We start from the raw sequence: 23,141 nt of genomic DNA on the forward strand, positions 1-23,141 counted from the left end.
AGGTCTGCTACCAGGTGTATAATTACTACATTTCGGCATGGTCGAGCATAAAGAATATAATGTCCTTGAGTTGGCGTCATTAAACAACTTTTACAAAACTGACACAAATTGAGGTTATGGGAATTGATGCTGGTTTTTACATACTTTTTCATCTGTTGTTCGTTGCTCGAATCACTTAATAGTAAATTTTCTCTTATTACATTTCTTCTCTAAATTGTTTTCAATCCAACGCAAAAATATAGTGAATATAATAAATTCATCCCAATGGCAAAGAGACTTCGTTCTTCGCCAATTTTTAGCATATGACTCAGCACTTTTCAAAATTTTTGTAATGGTGGAACAGAACTAAATAATATATTTGAAAAGTTTCTTCTACTTTTACTTTTCATGCCAGTTTTCAAAAGTGATAACAGAACAGAAAGTGCAAAGAAATGTAAAAGTTGAAAAGTTCACTGACGGAACAGAGCTCAGACTTTGTAGTTGTCGGTGCACAAGTACAAGGCAAGTGCGATGCGATCAGTCAGCCCCGACCGACTAGTGCTGATACCCTGCCTCACTCACCTCTTGTGGCGCGCCCTCATGAGCTCGTGCACGCGGCGGGAGGGCTGCGCCCCCGACCAGGTCCACTCGGCGGCCGGGTCGCTGGGGGGCTCGCGCGCGGGCACGCGCACCTCGGAGGCCGCCCGCCCCCGCAGGGGCTCGCCGCCCAGGCTCCAGCCGCCCTCGCCGGCCAGGATGTCGGCGTCGCTGAAGCCCTGCACGCCCTCGTCGGCGCCCAGGCTGCTCACCACGTGCGCCAGCAGCTCGCCCGGCTCGATGAGCGTCGCGGCGCCCTTGAAGGTGGCGTCGCGGTCGATGCGCTGCAGGTCGGAGTCGCTCATCACGCGCGGCAGGCGCAGCGACGCCGCCGTCTCCGAGTTGGCGCGCCTGCGCCACACGCCGGTGCCCGGCGCCGGCAGGCCGCCCAGCGTGGGCTCGCTGCTGCTGCGCGTGCGCGCCGGGAAGGCCGCCGCCTCGTCGTCCTTGTAGACGGGCCTGAGCTTCATGACGTAGAGCTCGTTGAGCGCGCGGCGCAGGTAGGCCACGTCGCGCGTGAGGCTGGTCCACAGCTTGCTCTGCGTGTGCTTCAGGTTGGCGGCCAGGCGGTGCTCCAGGCGCGCCATCCGCTTGGAGCGCATGGCGCGCGTGATGAAGCCCAGCAGCATGACCAGGTAGCCCAGGCCGAACACGATCCACACCAGCAGCAGCGCCTTGTACAGCACGAACAGCACGCCGCTGTCCCGCCCCTTGTCCGTCTGCCCTGCACAAATAGTTATCGTTGTGGCTAGTACATCTCTGAGCTCGGTGGCTTTGTATTGCTCCATTTTATTGGTGACAACAATCTAACAAATACCAGAAATAGTGAAGTATGGGGATCGTTGTGGCTAGTACATCTCTCTGAGCTCGGTGGCTTTGTATTGCTCCATTTTATTGGTGACAACAATCTAACAAATACCAGAAATAGTGAAGTATGGGGATCGTTGTGGCTAATACATCTCTGAGCTCGGTGGCTTTGTATTGCTCCATTTTATTGGTGATAACAATCTAACAAATACCAGAAATAGTGAAGTATGGGGATCGTTGTGGCTAATACATCTCTGAGCTCCGTGGCTTTGTATTGCTCCATTTTATTGGTGACAACAATCTAACAAATACCAGAAATAGTGAAGTATGGGGATCGTTGTGGCTAGTACATCTCTCTGAGCTCGGTGGCTTTGTATTGCTCCATTTTATTGGTGACAACAATCTAACAAATAGCAGAAATAGTTAAGTATGGGGATCGTTGTGGCTAATACATCTCTGAGCTCGGTGGCTTTGTATTGCTCCATTTTATTGGTGACAACAATCTAACAAATAGCAGAAATAGTTAAGTATGGGGATCGTTGTGGCTAATACATCTCTGAGCTCGGTGGCTTTGTATTTATTGGTGACAACAATGTCAACAAATAGCAGGAGTCTAGGAATCAGAAAAACAAACTCCATGTGGCTCGACCAACTTAATGAAGTGGAGTCAGAACTTCTCATGCAAATGAACTCTGTAACTACGAATGCTGCTCGAAATTGTGGTGCCAAATTTAACACCTTGAGGGTGTCATTGCTTCTTATTGAAAGTTGTTTTACGCGATCCCCTCGACGTATGGGTCAAACTTTTCGGGACACATTGTATAAGAAGTAGAAGTATCACAGGGACTTCATTATTACTTAGTGCCCAGCCTATCAGGCAGCTTCTTTATCCCTCCCACAAGAATATCTTTCGTTGAGTGTGCAGCCACTTCAGCAGCAGGTTATTCGTTGCAAATGTCTTTTGCCTCCATAGCTTTTCTTCAGCGGTCAAAACAGATCATGATCGTATGGCGATAATCAGGGCTGTAAGGAGGTTGTAGAGGCACTTCCTAGGAAAGATGAGTAAGGGTATATTTTTACGCATAGGAAGTGCATTGTCATAGAGGAGAATGATGCGTATACATAGACTCCTTTTCATATCTTCCGATCTAATGGCTTCTTTTAATTTGCCTTTGGAAAGAGTACTAGAGTATGCCGCATTCATAATCTAAGAGGAAATCGACTGAAATTGTGAATCATTCGCTCTGCTAAGGCACGCACCTGCGACGAAGTCCCCGAAGCCGATGGTGGTGAGCGTCACGAAGGCGTAGTACAGGCTCTCGTCGAAGGTCCAGCCCTCGAAGTGCATGAAGACGCCGGTGGGCAGGAAGATGAACACCACGAAGCCGGGGATCAGGTACAGCACGATGTCGGCCACCAGCCCGGCTCGCGTCTCCGAGCGCTTCGTCTTGTAGCGGCGGTGGACCTTCAGCAGCTGCACAGCACGATCTCAGTGATAGCATAGCTACATGATATCGGCACCTTTTTATTGCATTTCTCATAATGAAATGTGTTATTTTCTTTGAACCCAGCTCAGGTCTTCAAAGTCTTGTTGGACGAAACGACAAAATTCCCGTCACTGAACAGTAATCAGTAAGGAGCGGATTCCTATGTAATTAAATATTCTTTTTGTGTGTGATAAAACACAATTAACAAAGTTAAAAATTCCGAACATGAAGTTTCAAGTTTAAAACCCGAATTTTATTTCACATAAAAACACATATTCTCACAAAAAAATATGTAAATACATATTTTCAGGAAAACTATTATAAACACATAAATCTTAGAGTTTTTTACTTAAATATTTTTTTTTACAAGAACTTTTAAATATTTTAAAACTAAATCAATTATGTCATTCAGAAGTACGTTATCTTTTTAAGAATTCTTGGTTGCTTCGTGTTCCTAAGCGCTGTGTGGTGTATCCGTGATCCATTTTCGTAATAGTATCGCCTCAAGTTCTGAGAACTGCTAGGCAGCATATCAGTGTTATTATTAGAGAATAAATTAACGTGGACAAGGAGGAGAGATCTTGCAACACGTAATTAGGAATGTTTATTGTTGCTGAAGGTGATTTCATTCCACGCTTTGTTTGTGAAACACAACAGATAAGAGCTCGGGTATGAACATTATTTAATTTAAACAAATCTCTCGCCTCTCGCTCTTGTCTATCAAGTAAGGCAACATATGTTGTTGTGATTCCCTGTTATCGGGCTTCGTCAATCGATATCCTTCAAGATATACTGAAAGATGATTGTTTAAAAAACAATTTGGCTTTCCTATTAGCAAATCTAAGCTTTTTGTGTGACATCATAAAAAACTCGAAACATCCAAAGACCTGTTGTCTGAAACAGGGAGGTGCGTGCCGTGAAAATTAAACTAGACTCGCTACCAGGTTCAGAAGTACAAGTACTAAGGGACAAATTCCAGAATGTGTTTGGGAAAAACAGTGGATATAAAAAATGTGTAAAGTTGCTCAAGTATTGGAGGGTGTGCCTGTAGGTGAAATTGACGGTGTTTGTGTTTGTGACATTCCTCTCTTTAAATATGCACGTCTGACGTCCTGCGATGTGGAAAGATCGTTTTCACAGTATAAGTCGTTGTTCAGAAATAATCGGCATGCATTTGTGATGGAGAATTAGGAGATGACCTTCGTTGTTCACTGTAATTCTCGGCCAACTACTAGCACTCAAGTGTGGTTGGTGAGTACCTAGTAACATTTTTTTTTTCAAGCTAAGTAAGGTATTTTTGTCATATTTAAAAAAATATATATATTTTTTTATTTTTAGCAAATATTTTCGTACTTTTTAGCACATGAAAAATAAATATATTTAAATTTTTTAGCACATAACAATCCGCTCCCTAGTGGTCAGCCCTGTCCGCTATGATATAGTCTATTCTACACAGAGTTTCTGCAGAAGAAAAGCACTGCAACTACTTTCATGAAAGAGAATAAGTACGTACTGTAAAGTAAATACATGGCGCTACAGCCCATGAAGGTCCAAGACCGACCAGCCGGCTGCTGGCCTCACGTTCACATGCCGAAGCAGAGGTGGACGATCATCCAACTAGAATGGTGGTATCGTGTGGTTAGCACGATGATCTCCCAGCCGTTAGGCCTATAGCTGATTTCCGAAACCGGATTTTCGCTACCTATCGTAGCTCCCCAAGTGCATCACGATGCTGGGTGGGCACCGGTCCCATACACTGGCCGAAATTTCATGAGAAAATTTCTTCCCCCATGAGGACTCGAACCAGCGCGCCTTCCGTAACGGAGTCCTAGGCAGCATGCCTTAGACCACGACGCCACGGCGCGGGACAAGTAGGTACTGTACTTCGTCAAAATTGAGGCCATGTGTCGAAAAATATGCAGCACGGTACTTTTTGGTAACAAGAAACAGAGAATGTTGTCTGGATACCCCGAGTCAATCGCGTCCGAGCCACATATGCATATTACAGATTCCTTGGTCAAAATTAGATTCCTATCGCAGTAACAGATGACGAGCGGGAATGAAAACAAAATAAGTGCAGGAAAGACGATGTATGATGGGTCACACCAATGACACTGCGATTCTGAGGCGCATTTTATGTATGATTAAAAATGGACTTTGTTAGGTTTCGGAGTAAATGTTATGAGCAGGCTTCGAGACTTTGGACCCGATACAATAAGTTTACTGTTGACTCGCTGCAGGTAGATAGAGATGTGTTGAGGTAACGACGTTGCTATTTAGAGTAGAGTACGGTAGTATGGGGGAACACACATATGTACATTCTGAAAGTAAATATACATTACACAATGGCAATGTCAAAAGAATGTGAAAAGCATTTATTCTCCTGTCTTTTATAAGCATTTGTGAATAATTATACACAGCGTTAATGGTGGAAATAAGCATGTAGCAATTTTAATTTTTTCATTTATCCTATTGGTCGTCTTTAGGAAGTGCAGTTACAGTACCGAAATGCAATCTACCTACTACAAGATACATTCTCAGTGTCTTAAACGAACTGCCAAACACAGTTTGTACTGTGGAAAGCTGCGCTCTACGTCGCATGACGTGATAGGAGCAAAACGAAAAAACTTAACATCATTGCAGTCTCTAAGAGACAGTCCTTTATTCTCGGGTGACTGTATGTCCACTAATTTGCTGTTTATATTACACAATGTTCCATATCCGTTATTTTTTCATAAAATTGATTTCCACTTCTGTTTTACACGTTCAGTAACCGGTGTACTTGATGTCTCATTAATTCTCTGCATCATTTTCTAAATTAATTTGAGGGCTTCCGGCATCTCTTGCTCTGACTTTTCTAACCGTGTAATAGTTTCAGACACAGTTTGTATGAAAACCAAATTATTCGTCAGAACCTTCAAATCCAGAGCGTTTCCTTTGCGTATTTGTTGGCATTCACTCTACAGTACCCCCACCCACTGTACGCTTTACCACTATACTCAGTACGCCGTTATGCGGATTTCCCACTGAACTGCTCTATTGGGTCCGAAGTCTCGAAGCCTGCTTATGAGCTTATACCTCCTTGCAAAGAACCGAACCTCTCTGTTAGAGGGCTGGCACTCACCGCGGTGCTGAAGAACTCCGCCAGCGTGGCCAGCACGATGCCGTTCATGGGGATGCCGACCAGGGCGTACAGGATCATGAGCAGGCGGCCCAGGGCCGACGACGGGGACAGGTTGCCGTACCCTGCAACGAGCCAGCCTTCAGTGTCTGTCCCTGCCTGCAGGCTACATCATCATCACCACCTTTCATATTTACATGTTTTTCGTAGCAGCAGTATTTTAGTTTTCCTGTTGCCTATTCCTTAAACCTGCATTGTAATCTGAAAGTGTTGTCTGTGTTATGTTATGTACCGTAATAGGCTAGGCCTATATTCATTTATATCTGTAGGCCTAACTCTCTCACTTTAATTTATCTTACCTACTTACTTACTGGCTTTTAAGGAACCCGGAGGTTCATTGCCGCCCTCACATAAGCCCGCCATTGGTCCCTATCCTGAGCAAGATTAATCCAGTCTCTATCATCATATCCCACCTCCCTCAAATCCATTTTAATATTATCTTCCCATCTACGTCTCGGCCTCCCTAAAGGTCTTTTTCCCTCTGGCCTCCCAACTAACACTCTATATGCATTTCTGGATTCGCCCATACGTGCTACATGCCCTGCCCATCTCAAACGTCTCGATTTAATGTTCCTAATTATGTCAGGTGAAGAATACAATGCGTGCAGTTCTGCGTTGTGTAACTTTCTCCATTCTCCTGTAACTTCATCCCTTTTAGCCCCAAATATTTTCCGAAGAACCTTATTCTCAAACACCCTTAACCTATGTTCCTCTCTCAAAGTGAGAGTCCAAGTTTCACAGCCATACAGAACAACCGGTAATATAACTGTTTTATAAATTCTAACTTTCAGATTTTTCGATAGCAGACTGGATGACAAAAGCTTCTCAACCGAATAATAACAGGCATTTCCCATATTTATTCTGTGTTTAATTTCCTCCCGAGTGTCATTTATATTTGTTACTGTTGCTCCAAGATATTTCAATTTTTCCACCTCTTCGAAGGATAAATCTCCAACTTTTATAGTTCCATTTCGTACAATATTCTGGTCACGAGACATAATCATATACTTAGTCTTTTCGGGATTTACTTCCAACCCTATCTCTTTATTTGCCTCAAGTACTTTAATTTATCTAGCACATTTGTTATGTTCCTATCATTTCATTCTTATCGCCTCTTTAATTTTGTTTGTTTGTTCGTAATGGTGGCATTGCCATAGCCCTATAGGCCTACAAGTTTAAGTATTCCATTTTCCCCCTTAAGACATATTCTAATGATGCATTCGATTAATTTATTATTCTTAGCTATGTATATAAGTACGGGAACTCCTAAAGTTTCCTATGTTTAGCTTGCTCTGAGGCAGCGTTTCTCAAACTGGGGATCGTGGTGTCATATCAAACGGCTCGCGAAATGAAATAGTACATTATGCAACGAGCCTATAATGGTAGTAATTAAGACCCGAGTATGTTTGTTTATGAAACGAGCGCAAGCGAGTTTCATAATTTTCATACGAGCGTCTTAATTACCATTATAGGCAAGTTTCATACGACTTTTTATGCTCGACCATATTTCTAACTTGAAATTATTCATAAGTATCATTTTATTTATATCTGACTGAAGATCGGAAGTGACCTTGTGTATAGCTCGTGTGAGATGTGCGCAGACGCGAAAGTATTGATTTTTTCCGAGGAACAATAATGTCATTGACCTTGATGTAGAGAATAACATGAACTAATTTTGGTATAACCTGGAAATTGATTTAGAATTGAAAAAACGAGATGACAAATCGAATTTATTTGAATATTATTTACAATTAACGCTAATTATTACAGTAACAGAACATAACCTTCTGCGACAGTAATGGATTTCCAGCCTCCGTGACGTTTCCCTCGTCGTCTTTCGATTGCATATCCGAGAATAATCGAAAACCAGAACTTTAATGAATAGGTGTACTTTAATGACATGCATTAAAGTACTGCTACCAGGTGAATAATTACTACATTTCGGCATGTTCGAGCATAAAGAATTTAATATGTTACGGCAGGGAAAAAAATGCACTTTCTGAGAAATAACGAACACATTACAAAAACAGACGCCTGGGTACAAATGTTGTACCAAGAGATAATTTCAGCATTGCTCAAATAAGATACATGTACTAATTTTTTGAAAATTAAAATATTTTGTTAATTTTCACGTGCAATTATAGCCTATTAATTTATTGATTGTGTTCCTATTAATTTCTTTGCTCTATCAATATCTAAAACTGCTGTAGTCTATCTAAACCTAACAACGTAGCTTTCATATTGCGCTGCTGTTCCTCATTCTCACCGATAGTGCTGACGACGGTGATGACGAAGAAGACGGAGTTGTAGAAGTCCCACACGAAGGGCTCGAAGTCCACGGCGTCGCTGCCGTTGGGGTGCACGGACATGGGGCGGCCGCAGTACTCCGACAGCTTCTGCAGCAGCTGCGCCTGGGAGGCAGGCTCGCCCGCCGCGTAGTGCTTGCTCAGCAGCGCTGCAACAATCGGCTGCATGTCAGTGAGTGCAGGACGAGTGTGTGTATGTGTGTATGTATGTATGAAGCATCATGATGTAATCCCTCTGCTATAGATTTGTATTTTAGTAGGTTATTTTACGACGCTTTATCAACATCTTAGGTCATTTAGCGTCTGAATGAGATGAAGGCGATAATGCCGGTGAAATGAGTCCGAGGTCCATCACCGAAAGTTACCTAACATTTGCTCATATTGGGTTGAGGGAAAACCCCGGAAAAAACCTCAACCAGGTAACTTGCCCCGACCGGGAATCGAACCCGGGCCACTTGTTTTCGCGGTCAGACGCGCTAACAGTTACTTCACAGGTGTGGACTCTGCTATAGAACTTCAGCCTTAATGTAGTCAGTAAACCCAAAGTTAAACCAGCGCTTCCTATGGATTCGTTATGGATTAACATCGAGGACTTAAGAAATAGATTGGAACAAATTCAGAGTCAAAAGCATGTCAGCAGTATTTCAGCGGTTGGTTGGCTCGCGAATATAAAATAAGCACAACAATGTGTTGGAGATGAAATAAAAGACTGACTTCTTGTAAAAGTAAACATGCAAATCAAAATTTCACACGGGCAGCGATTCGCCAACATGGCATTCGTGTTATGCAAGGCATCAGTCTAATGTGCACGGTATTATCTTATCACAGCTCAATCGTTCACATCAGTGCGTTTGACTAATTTCTCGTAATAGTTGCCAGATCAAGCAACAATGTTGCCAGATCCGACGCTCTGTAATTGGCGTGACATGCCTGTTTTGGCAGGTCGATAGACTTCGAAACGGATGGAAGGATGAGGTTTTGAATTTTCAAAGCAAGTCATGTATTCATGCGATAACCTGGGAAGCGGAGACTACACAGAAAATGTATTAGGCCTATCCTACGCATCAAAATTTACTGTACAGTTCAAGTGACCAATTTGTGAGTTCTAGCACAACGCGTATTTTATGCTGTTCAGTTTCAGAACAAAAGACTATATAGAATATATATATATATATATATATATATATATATATATATATATATAATTTCATTTGGACACTAGAACAATACGAAATATCCAAACACACAAAAACACATCCAAATGAAATTCTCAATACACAACTCAATTTCAGAACACACACGCTCTTTGACTCCACATTATACTACACAAACACACCGCCACAGGAAACAAAACAAAAGGCGCCAAGATCAGCAACAACCAGTTCTGATGATGGCCAATAGCAGGCCGAAACATGTTAAAAAGGTGACAAAATTTAACATGCGAAAGACACATAATACGTTTTCCAAAGAGAATATTTGTGGAGTTTTACCCAAAACTGACTGTAAACCTCTCTTTATTAAACGGGGGGGGGGGGGAGCTTTCTTTGTCATCGGTGTTTGTGTAAGTAGTCTTCTCTACGTAAAAGATATTCATCTTTATTCTGATACTCTTCAGTTCATCCATCATCTTTCAACTCGTGGGAGAAATAAGTTGTCTATTAATAAATGTAACTACAGTAGGACTCAAAATAGTTAGTCTATGAACTTTTTTCAATTGTCTACCAATGTTACAGATTTGCCTTATACATGTTTAAAAGGACTATGGAATCTTCTCTACTGGCAAAATCTCTTTACAGTATCCAAGAATTTAATGGTATTTTGTAAATTAAAATTGTATGTCATTTATTTTATTGACGCTGCTATACATTGTAATACAATATAATAATAATAATAAAATTACTACTACTACTATATAATGCAGAAGTTTGAGATGGTTCAAAGGATAACAAAATACTTCGAAAAATTCCTACCAGTCGGAGAATAGGAGGCAAGTCTGGATGACGATATGAAAAAGCTATGATTCGGCGATATTATTATTATTATTATTATTATTATTATTATTATTATTATTATTATTATCGTTAGTTGGCTCTCGTGACTTTGCACGGACTCTTGACTTCTCGGTTTCAACAGCCAAGGTGAAGTTCAGTGAACTGTTTATCGTGTCTGCTTGCTAATTGCGAGCCATTCTGAGTGATGCTGCACGTATTCAAAGCACAGCCTTCTGATATGAACCTCTGTCGTCGATGTAACTATTGACACGATTTTCACATCAGTTATGCTCCAAAGTTGTGTAATTTCAAATGCTAAATTAGTATCCATAGTTTGGTATTTCGGCTGTGTGTGCAGACTGCGTTCGAGATTATTACATCTACTAGAAACGCAATTTTGTTACTTTTGTGTGTGGCACCTCTCTGAACGTATAGAAATGTTGATTAGTATTTCCGGTTGAAGTCTATATCGACTTGAATTATTAATATCGTCTTACGAGGACTTTGGTGGAAACAAAAGACAAACACAGATACAGAAGGCATTGTAAACGCTACTACTATTGTATAATCAATTATAGCTTTCAGCTTGTATGTGTAGGCTTTGAATAAACTGCATAATTATTAGAATAAATTGTATAAAATATCGATGGTGGACACATCGTAGAAAGCGGGAAGCAGGTCTGCTTATAAAGCAGATAGTGCAGCGAGATGTGAGGACTGTCTGTATTGTATTGAAGGCATCCATGGATAATAAAGAAGCATATGAAGTGCGGTAAGCTTCTAGGCTCGTTGTAATGAGTTATTCTTGTTAATGTTATCTGATAAAAATATATGAATAATTCAGTGACAATAAAATAATAAAGTGGAAATGTCATACAAAGCGCATTTAGATTTTTTATTATAATTAATCTCAGAAGAAGACCTGTGTACCCCATGTTCCTAAAGTCCTCGGCAAACGATACAAATTTCTCTTCACAATGTATTCCGCTTCCAGTTGCAGCACAACGTGCGCTAATGTTTAATTATGCAACGATATTTCGTGTATTAAACGGGGATTACTTACTCACAAAAACTGTCAGGACAACTCCTATACCGCATTATGAAATAAAAATATAATTGTGTGCATATATCGTTTTATGTGGCTCGTGCCCGCGTTCTCGGCCAGGATCTCTGCACAGCAGTGGACCGACTCTTGCAGCTGATTTCAAAGCGTCGGTGCACATTCCTTGGACCTGTGCAGTTGAACAGCCACGCAGCTGGTCACTGTTTTCGTCTTCATTGAACGGCTCAGGTGCGCCGTTCAGAGTGAACTGATCAGCATCGTCCGTTCAGGCTAACCACCACGATGAAATGCTGAACTAGAGCTCTTGCAGCGTCACAATGAGACTGGAAATATTACCAACCGTGGAAACAAAGTCAGAACAGGTTATTAGCAAAATGCCTGTTTGTGTGTTTCTCATATCACAGTGAACTCTTGTGTTTTCCATTTTTTTCCGCAATCAGAACGAATTTAATCGAGATGTTCACGTGCACGATAAGAGGGACAGTTGATAACTGAAGTGCCTCCAAGCGCTTCCGACGGCGTTGTTCAAAATGTTGCCTCCTGCAATTCTTAATATTGAATTATGGGGGAATTCAACTTGATTCCAGGGGTTGATTACTCATCATAGGTTTAGTTTATTGTTGCTAATATATTTTCTGTTTATAACTTATTTAAATATCATTAAAAAAACACGCAGAAATAACTTACTATGTTCTAAATGAGAACATAACATTTCACCACAGTCTACTATATACAGTCGCGAAGCTCAATCAATACGTAGTAAATATGCAAACATTAGATAGTTGCTCACCACTAGGATCGCTAATATCGCCTCATTAAGGCAATGCAAAATAGTACCGCCACAGTCTATTGTTTCTAGCACCCTCAAAACTCAAGCTTCGTGACTGTATATAGTAGACTGTGATTTCACCATCTTAAAGTCCTGCCAGCATTCTGAGTTTTCTCCAAAATCTTCTAAACTTGATTGCTAGTTAGGCTTTGTGAAGGCACACGTGCTCTGCGTTGTCGGTTCGGTGACATTGTAGGCTTTTGCCGCATGAGACGCAAGAATAAATGCAGTCCGTTATGAAACGCTTTCCTGAATGAGTTCGTTTCCGTCTTCAACGGATATTATAACAATTATTATTATTTCATTCAAGTGTTTATTCCAGCGAAGTGGAGCAAAACTCATTTCGCCAGTAACATTCGGACATCAGCGACACTATCTGTTTTTTTTTTTTTAAGATGGGACATGACAGTAATACCAGCATTGTCCTGTGTGCGCTAATGAGATCACTACGTTACGAGGCGCAGAGCTGTGTTCAAACTTTCCCACGGGCTCTTTTTACACGGGGCAGTTGGTTGTGAAGCGCATTGTTGTGGAATACGCCTGACGACTGGTTTTCCACGTAATAGCACATGAAGTGCAGAACTGCAACTTTAAAACGAGTCTCAACGTGGATATTTATTAAAAGTCTATGTGTTCAACAGACTGCCATCACATCACTGACGTCGCTTTTGGGACGCAGTGTTGCCAGAGTTACAAGGAAAGTTTCCTTTCTGTGTACTTCTCGAACATGCCTCACGCTATCTTTGTAGACTTCACATTGTCAGTTTAAAAGAGCATTATGGATCATGCGAAGTGCAATGGAAGTGAAATAACCTTGTAGATTAAAAGAGACGATACGGTACACGTAAATGAATAGAAAACATGTATTATGTTTTGTGATTAAATGCACGGTTAATTAGAAAATTAATTTGGAAGTTTCAGCAGTCTGGCAACATCGCCGCTAACACACTCTGCTCGTGATACAGATGTAAGAGGTCAACGAACTCGGTCTGTCTGCCTAGGTGGGCTGCTCTCTGGCTACGACTTTGCGATCTGCTCGCATCGTGCAGTGGCTTGAAATTAGTGCTTTCAAAATTAAATTTACATGAAAACCATCCACGCTGTTCAAATACTACTCGTAATAAGAGGGTGGTAAACATTTAGGAGGAAAAGCATTTTTTCCTGAAGAAAAAAATATGAAGTTTCCACCAGTATTATACTACATTTTTCTGTTACATACAGCGTGAGCTATTCGCTCTGAAAATCTACAAGGTTATTTCACTTCCACCCTGTAGTCTACATACGTCAACAGACTTGGTCTACATCGTTTATCTACGCCTTGAGGATTAAAGTCGCTCCTTGACGATGACTTTATCTACCATATCGATTATTCCGGCAAAATATTTTCTTTTTCCAGCATTGTAACATTTACATTGCTTTGCTCCTAAATCATCTGCATCACACGATTAGTTTCTGTGCACCAAATTTATGTTATTGTGCTGTCGCACACAGAGTGCTTGCCATTAAACACGCATGGTATTTCATTCATCTAAACGATATTGCAAAGAATAATTCCCAAAGGCTACGAGTGAATTAAATAATAATTAATTAACATTCACGCTGTTTTAAGTGTGCAGAAATTTGATCCGAACAAATGTAACCTTTCGATGTGAAAAGGAATTTTAAAATGTTATATTAAATTTTATTTGGATCAAATTTGTACACATTTAAAGGACAAAACTAAAATTCTTTCAATGATATATTAACATAATACACTGCTCTCTTAAACTGACTGAGCTGATTGGGAATTAAATAAATGGCTTTCACAAAACGCGCTGTGAGATGTTTCATATAATATGTAGATATTTATGAGAGAAGTTTGTAAAGATTCTCTTTTTAGCAGAGTGTAAAGTTTGTGAAACAGACAGATTTACAAACACACGAGGGCCAAAAAGGTGACTTTACGAATGTGTGTCATACAATGTTTTTTCTACGATAGTACAGATTTACATTAAATAAATGTTTCAAATTGGAAAGATTATAAGGTCACAACTTCATGGCCATCTAAACTCAGAACCATTAAGAAGTAACGTGCAATGGCAGCCTGTTTTATTCATGTTCACGATATCATGGCTGGCATAATAATCAACAAAGCGGTTAGACAAATCTTGTTACAATGAGTACTACAGAATAATAAGGGCTAAAATGTAGACATGAATGTTAAATTTGTTACCTATTTGTGTTACGTGTAATATTTAAGTAATGAAAGATCGAGGTAATGTATTCATTTCTTACTGAATGAAGTTTGTACATTGAATATTGCATTATCTTTGGCAGTGCGTAAAATGAGTAGCAGTGCCTAAAGTGATTACTTACTTTTTTAGGCACTAGTGTTTTAAACGCTCACTTTAGGCAGTGATAACAGTGGGTAAAATGCAACTTGACGCACTATCGTAGAAAAAAAACAATTTTTATCTCGAAAAGGAAGCAAAAACGAGCAAAATTGTATTACATTTTTTTGTTTGAAATACTCTGAAAAATAACCCCCTGAAATTGACATTACACTATATAACAGTTATTCTCTCTATTGAACGCTGAGAAGTGGTTTATGCTATAAAAAAGTTCATGGCTCGCTAATGATTTCCACCCTAACCTTGGCCATGTTGTGGATGAATTTAGCCCTTGTAGCCTGTTCGACTTGAATAGGCGCACTGACACAAGGCACCTGACTAACACAGTACATACCGCGCCCATATTTATGAGAAACAATTGTTGTTATAGAGTCCTGTGAATTTAAAAACATGTTTAGTTAAAACATTCAGTTTTAAAATCACTGAAAAGAATAATAATTTTAATTTTCCGAAAGAATGTGACGAACTCATTAACAAGTCATGGACGATGCTGGGAGGAAGCCATCCTTCGAGAAGGAACTACTGCGTTTAACAGAAAATTCGCGGGGACGTTGGCAAAATATTTCAATAAGTCGATTTCTTAGATTGATTGATATGAACAGGCCTATATTTTCATGAAGTGTTGCGTTTTTTATGACGATCAGTGTAGAAGGCAACTCCTTCATATCAGGAGATTTAGTGGAACGGTCAACGTCATCTTGATACACCCTGACGCCAGAGGAACTTATCACGGCACGCACCAATCCCAGGGGCAACGGTCAAGCGCCGGTCACACTGATTACCGTGGATCTCGATGCGCTCGGCGCGCTCCTGCTGGCGCCGCTGCACCTCCAGCTCGCTCTCGATGTGGTGGAAGAGCGCCGCCCCCAGCAGCAGGTACAGCACGAAGAGCGCCAGCAGCGCCAACCACTGCTTCTTGGACATCATCTGCGCCATACCACAAAAACAATCAAATATGAGTCTCATCATCAAAATCAACATTTATTAATTTCGGCACGAATATCATTATCATTATCAGAAGCAACACGAACGTCTACATGGACATGAGCATGAACGTCAGTAACGTCACATTATCTTAAAAGACATAAACATTAACATTATCAACATTGTTAATATTACGTCATTGCCATCTATTATGTAAACATTATTATTATTATTTACATCAATTTCAATATCCCTAGCTCTGTAATAGCACATAGGCCTACTGTCTGCACCTGAGTCCCATGTCTTTGTTTCCTTTGTGTACCTCATTTGAAGTGTAATGCCGATTATTCATTAAATCCAACTGTACCTTGTTTTACTGGAAGGACCCTGTACAATTGTATTCATTCCTGTCAGACGCAAATGGCAGAACATCGAGAGTATCTTGAGATCACACAGCCAGAGGGCGCTGAACCTAAACCTTCAAACGTTGAGTTGTTACTCTTCGTATCACGTTCTGGTGGTCTTTTGGACCGGTTTTACCAACATTCGTCAAATTTTTCTTGACGAACTCACCAACATTATCCTTCTAACGTCTAGCTGTTATACTACAGAGTGATTTATATAGAACTAACACATTTCTTTCTTTCTTTATTTATTTCAAAACGAATGATGCTAACCACAATTTGTTATACCTCAAATGTAGAGTATCTTTTGGAGATTACTAACCTCTATTGCAAATGTTGAAAATTCTTTATTTATTCGGCTGGAAATTCACTTAATGATCAGTTTTTAACGTCAAATTAAGCAGGAGTTTTGATTCCCTGTCATGAAATGCGAAGATGTTTATTTTTTATTTTGTATATTTGTCATATTCTTTTAGAGATCCAGTTGTTTCCAATTTGTTTACCAGTCCCAGTATTGTGTTTCTTTGGGGGGCATTACGAACATCAAATTCTCTCTGGTATGCCCCCTGAGTAGCTGCAATTGAATTCGTAATCCAGTATTGCTTCACAAGGAAGAGTCGTTGATTTAATGTGTACTGCATTTTCAGTGACTAAAACAAAATGTCGAAAACAGCTGCCAACAATAAGGAATAAAGAATAAACATCTGCGCATCTCGTGACAGGGAATCAAAACTCCTGCTTAATTTGACGTTAAAAACTGGTCATTAAGTGAATTTCCAGCCGAATAGAGGTTAGTAATCTCCCAAAGATACTCTACATTTGAGGTATAACAAATTGTGGCTAGCATCATTCGTTTTGAAATAAAGAAAGAAAGAAATGTGTCAGTTTTAAATAAATCACTTTGTATATCTACAATGAAGATGTGCACAGTTTGCAGTAGAAGTGTCCTGATTGGTCGGTTAGTCTTATCAAGGCCCGTCTGCATATCAAATATATCTATTTCGAATCAGAGCTTGAACTTTGTAGGAATTTTATTCAATTCCGAAAATGAGTGTTAGAGAACGTGATACCAAGAAAGCATGCGTAATTTACTGAGGGATATAATTTGAAGCCCGAGAGAAGGTGTGGGACGGGACGGGTGAACTTCGATATCCCTCCTCACTGCAGCAGGGAGAAAAGTCTTATTTAAATTATTGAAAATAACTTAAAATGTAACATATGCCCCCAGAGACAAGATGTGATCAATGTGAAAACTATTATCCCATCCGATCCGTCCCAGATACCTAGCCGACATTTGTACACACAACGATAACATAATCCATGCCATTGCACTGCGCTTACGAAATCACTCCTCTCTTTGCTACATTACGAGGCAAATCTGTCTTTCTACCAAGATCACATATGCAACGAACCAAACTTAACGTGGCACTGATCCTCGCCCAGTCATCTTGTCAGATATTGACGCGCTTGCCCAGATAATGTAACGGACAATTTTCATGATATGTTTCTTGAGCGGAATTAAGGGATGTAGGCTATATAAACTTACAATGTGCCGCATGTATATTTGTAAAGTTAATCCATATCTCGCTTTCATTTAATCCACAAATAGCACAACACAAGTCTGTAGTGTGGGAAGATATCGAAGTTTCAAAAAGCATCAATACAAAGAACTTGCATGATAAGAAGCGATGTGAAATGAACACGTTCAGTAAGATTGTAAACAGTGAATATCAATTATTGTGAACTATACTAAGAGGTCCATTTCAGTAATTAATATCGCAGTTTTTAACAGATGATTTCGTAATGTGGATGTGCTGTGTTCAGCTTCTTTCTGGAAAATGTTAACCATACCTGACATCTTCTGGATGCTTCATGTACAATGTTATTCATACCTGACATCTTCTGGATGCTTCATATACAATGTTATTCATACCTGACATCTTCTGGATGCTTCATGTACAATGTTATTCATACCTTACATCTTCTGGATGCTTCATGTACAATGTTATTCATACCTGACATCTTCTGGATGCTTCATGTACAATGTTATGCATACCTGACATCTTCTGGATGCTTCATGTACAATGTTATGCATACCTGACATCTTCTGGATGCTTCATGTACAATGTTATTCATACCTTACATCTTCTGGATGCTTCATATACAATGTTATTCATACCTGACATCTTCTGGATGCTTCATGTACAATGTTATTCATACCTTACATCTTCTGGATGCTTCATGTACAATGTTATTCATACCTGACATCTTCTGGATGCTTCATGTACAATGTTATTCATACCTGACATCTTCTGGATGCTTCATGTACAATGTTATTCATACCTGACATCTTCTGGATGCTTCATGTACAATGTTATGCATACCTGACATCTTCTGGATGCTTCATGTACAATGTTATGCATACCTGACATCTTCTGGATGCTTCATGTACAATGTTATTCATACCTGACATCTTCTGGATGCTTCATGTACAATGTTATGCATACCTGACATCTTCTGGATGCTTCATGTACAATGCTATTCATACCTGACATCTTCTGGATGCTTCATGTACAATGTTATCCATATCTGACATCTTTTGGATGCTTCATTTACAATGTTATCCACATCTGACGTCTTCTGGATGCTTCATGTACAATTTTATCCATATCTGACATCTTTTGGATGCTTCATTTACAATTTTATCCATATCTGACATCTTTTGGATGCTTAATTTACAATGTTATCCATATCAGACATCTTCTGGATGCTTCATGTGCAATATATTGGCATCAACATTAAGCCTGGGCTTATCTGTAGTTCTGCTATAGAATTTTATGGAATTCACAAGATAAGTGTGAACAGCACTCTTCACATTCATTAAGATGGCCAACTACGAACTATTCATTTAACGATTTATTCAAATTGAAGCCCTACTACCGATTTGATGGATGCTAGAGAACTCGAACGTTGACGAATGTTTGCAATCGTTCTACATTTGACCGCGGTGGGTGTGGGTGTGGGTCTGCAGTCACAAATGGAAGGGACGACTACGCCCTGGGCCGGGCCGGGCCGGGTTTGATGCCGCTGCACTCGGGTGGCTGGGAATCCAAGCGATTAGTATAATGCATAACCGTTAAGTTATATTATTTACTATCGAGATTACAATAAGTGACAGTATTCACCAATATAGACTGATATGAACGCAACGCTTTTGCATGTATTGACAGCTTGACTACACAGAGTGGGACTGACAGGTCTAAAATACTGAAGCGAAATAACAGTGGTGATGGTGGTGGTGATGATGATGATGATGATGATGATGATGCATTGCCTATATACACATCATTACCACAACTAAAATCGAATAGTTTTCGTAAAATGCGTATAGCCTACAGTACATTAAAAGATCACAATCTTATATTTCTTATAGAATCCGCGAAATAATGCAAGGAATATATAAAATATCCTCCGGAGGTACAGAGTAATAAATGATAAAGGGCCAATGACAGCGCTGACTATTGAAACAATTGCACACAACTGAGCGTTTGCAAAATTCTAGCTGGAGGGAAGAAGTGTTTAAAAATGAATAATAGTAAGAGACGCAGCAGAATCAGAGCAGCGCAGCTGCGAATAGCTAAGTGGAAAATTTCCATGGCGTGTTCGTAAAATTTGAGATAAAGAAATTTCAGCAGACCAAGGAGGAGATGGAATCTACTGAATCTGAACACTTACACTGTAAAACTATGTGATGATATCACAGATAAACAAGATCTATAATTTGCGTTTTACGTAAGGACCTTCGCGTTTCAATATCGCGTCAGTTTGTCATTTCACTTAAGCCTACTTCAGACTGTTTGCTGACGTAAGAGTAAATCATCACTTTATTACGTGATAAGTGAGCCGGGGGAGATTGGGGCCTCATGGCTACAAGTAACCAAAAATAAGTTCCTTAATAGATCCACAGCACGGCACCTTATTATCTAATTCAATCGAGTTGGCATGAACTAAACAATATTGCAATAACATTGTAATTTACTCATTTATTCGATAATAATTCGTGACTACTATAGTGTAGGTTATAAGCTTCACACTGCGTCCGTTTGCTAACATTTCACAATAATTGTTGTGAAAAACATCACTAAAGTAAATTTATTCACAGTCTACAGTTGGCGTCAGACAACATGTCATTGCAGGCTCTTATTTTTTAAATTGCAGAACAGGCCATTAAAGTAAAAAAAAAACCGTATATAAGTTATCATGAGATTTATCATAATTATCGATAAAGAATTTATTTATAATTTTAATTTTAGTTATTCATCTGGAAATGAATCAACTTCTAAAACAGTCTGCAGTCTAGTGACGAAATATTTCCACAACTAAAATCGAATGGCTTTCGTAAAATTTCTTATACAGTACATTAAAAGATCAGAATCTTATATTTCTTACAGAATCCGGGTAATCCGCGAAATAATGCAAGGAATATGTAATAGTAATATGCGTTACAAGAGCGGTATGTTGAAGTTTTCATGTTCGAGGAAAAGTTTGAAAAAGCGAAACGTAGTTGAGCTTTTTTAATTTCCGAGAATTGAAACAAAACATACCGCTCGTGTATCGTACATTATTTTGTGCGAAGATCGTTTATTACATACCTGAAAGAGGAATTTCTAATTAGTTGCAATGAAATCTCCATCTTAGTTTCTGTTCAATGACGGCAAATTTGCAAAACAAAAATATCTATCTTCAACATTGTTGCTTTAAAATTTTTCTGTGTTTACTATACTCCAGCAGGCCGTGATATACGTCTGTCTTTTTTCCCCCCAGTCTATAAATGCGAACTTAAAAGAAACGGTAGGTTATGTAATGATTTATTTTTCATTTTAATATTTTAACAATATTATTTATATAACATATTGCATTAATAACATCGGCAAGTTTAATTTTGCCGGTCAAGGAGATGATTTTTTCACGGCTTCCTTAATGTTACTTGCATCACGAATGCAGTAACTTTAGTGGAGTTGTAGAGTTTAGTTAATTTTTGCAAATATTTAAAAACAATAATTAACAGTGCAATTTAGGTGAAATTGCAGTGGTAAGTTTCCAATTTATAATTAACCCAGATAAGACTGACGTCCTATATATAGGACACCGGACGTTTCACACAAATATGTTAATAACAATGACTATGACAGACTAAATATAATAAAAAAAAATTGGAGGCAATTTATAACACATAAGGATTATGGTATCATGATTGCCGACTATGAAAATCTTACACAGCAATGTTAAAAAAATAAAACGTTCCGTCCTACATATAGGACGTCAGTCTTATCTGGGTTAATACTATATTCAACGTCTCTAAAAATAATATGTTAAAAGCCTAAAGCAGTAAAATCAATATGTCACTTAAGCGGTAAGAAGAGGGAAATTGTTATGTGTGTTATGTTGGGAATACTGAATGTGAAATTTTAGACTTTCAGCGGATTGGTTTTGTGCGGAAACCAAGCAAATACGCACGATCTCGCACAAAATATCCTCCGGAGGTACAGGGTAATAAATAACAAAGGGCCGATGACAGCGCTGACCACTGCGAGTGGAGGGTTCCTACATGGGGCTGTTGATCTAACTCTGTCAATCTGACACGGCTATAACTACAGGCTCCTAAAAATACGATTTTATACAGCTAAAATATGTTTCTGTCCACGATAAGTACTCGTATAAAAGTGAATTAGTAAGCGAGTATTAAGCTGTACGTGACAAAAACAGAGAACAGTAATTGTGGTTAGATCTTCACTTTGGCTAGTTTTAAATTACAAATAATGAATCATTAACGATTCATCGGCGTCATTGCTCGATGGTTGCTGGCACGTAAGTGTTAATATACGCTACTGTATTGTTCATACAATAACATTGCAACAAAGTTTCGCTCTGAATTTTCTATTGTGAAACTTCGCCATTTCTTAGACAGAACTATTTGATAAGAGGAAAAAGATTTTTCTAATGATACCAAAGTAATGGGTAGGTGTACATATTTGCTATGCTGACTTGCATCACATCCCTACTGCCGGCTCAAGTGCTCAACACAACCAGGAATTTTTCAATTTCTGCAACCAAACTATGACAAGGTCTTTGAACCAATCTCATCCCATGATATTGAAAACTTTATCTTTCATTGCTACATGAAAAAAAAAAACATTTATTAGCAAAACAGAAATAGTAACTTTAATGCTCATTGACCTTGAAATGGTTCACAATGGGCAAAATAGGCATTTTAGCACAATGAAACCTCTTCCAAACGTTCATATTTTATTCAAAACTATTTTCAACTTATACCCATAGAAAAAAATAGACATTAAGTCTACATTCAGAAATCTACTACTGATGAATAACATATTCAAGGCACACAGTACGATTAGAGAAACTTACTTCTATCGCAAGTGTAGCGTTAGAAAGATCATAGAGGAGGGCTTCACGAAGTGTCCAAACTGACTTACATGGTGCCCACCTACATTTTGTGACAAATAACTTCTCCACGAACTGATCAGTGTGCCCACAGAGAATTCAGTGGAGACTCTGATTTACGAAAGCTCTGATTGATTACGCACTTCAGTTCGCTGCTTAAGGGGAGAGGATGGTATTTTTTTTAACTTTTTTTCCTATTTGGTGTAAAATGTTAATTTTTTGTATGTAGAGAGCTTATAGCTGTAGCAACGCAACCAAATATAAATATAAAAAAAATATATTTGTGGGTCCAGATTTGAAAAAAATATACCCAATGCAGGACATTACTAAAACCGATATATCTAAATCGTTTTTAAAGATAGATTCAAACAGTTTTTTGCAATGTACTTGCAAAATCATGCTCTACAAACTGTCTGTAACAGAATTTTGATATTAATCCGTACGTTTGTAAAATAACCAATTAAAATTTAATAACACTTCTTTTTTATTTTTTTGCAAACAAATGCATGTATTTTTAAAATGAAATCAAGAAACAAAATTTGTTACAGAGAAAAGTTTCCGAATAGTTTAAATAATCTGTGTTCTAAATTTCATGCATGTATCTTTAATAGTTCAGAAATTATATCCATTTTTGTTTGGCAATGTAGCAAAAAAAAAAAAAAAAAAAACGAAGTTACCGAAAACCGATCAAAGGTGGCGTGTGATTTAAAAATCCATAGCG

General features: G+C 39.1%; 1 protein-coding gene across 4 annotated transcripts in view; it reads right to left on the reverse strand.

Annotated features, from left to right (window-relative positions):
* The window catches only part of Ork1 (open rectifier K[+] channel 1), a 42,401-nt gene that overhangs the window by 2,227 nt on the left and 17,033 nt on the right, over positions 1 to 23,141 (reverse strand). For 2 of the 4 annotated variants that reach the window (XM_069822775.1, XM_069822771.1), the window contains 5 exons: positions 15,413 to 15,557; positions 8,318 to 8,506; positions 5,995 to 6,116; positions 2,644 to 2,857; positions 562 to 1,300 (listed from right to left, as the gene is read on the reverse strand). In XM_069822775.1, coding sequence (XP_069678876.1) covers positions 562 to 1,300; positions 2,644 to 2,857; positions 5,995 to 6,116; positions 8,318 to 8,506; positions 15,413 to 15,557 — 1,409 coding nt within the window. The remainder of the gene's footprint in view (positions 1 to 561; positions 1,301 to 2,643; positions 2,858 to 5,994; positions 6,117 to 8,317; positions 8,507 to 15,412; positions 15,558 to 23,141) is intronic. The other 2 variants (XM_069822760.1, XM_069822705.1) reach the window with 1 other exon arrangement.

Source organism: Periplaneta americana, chromosome 1, assembly GCF_040183065.1.
Source record: "Periplaneta americana isolate PAMFEO1 chromosome 1, P.americana_PAMFEO1_priV1, whole genome shotgun sequence".
NCBI lineage: Eukaryota > Metazoa > Arthropoda > Insecta > Blattodea > Blattidae > Periplaneta > Periplaneta americana.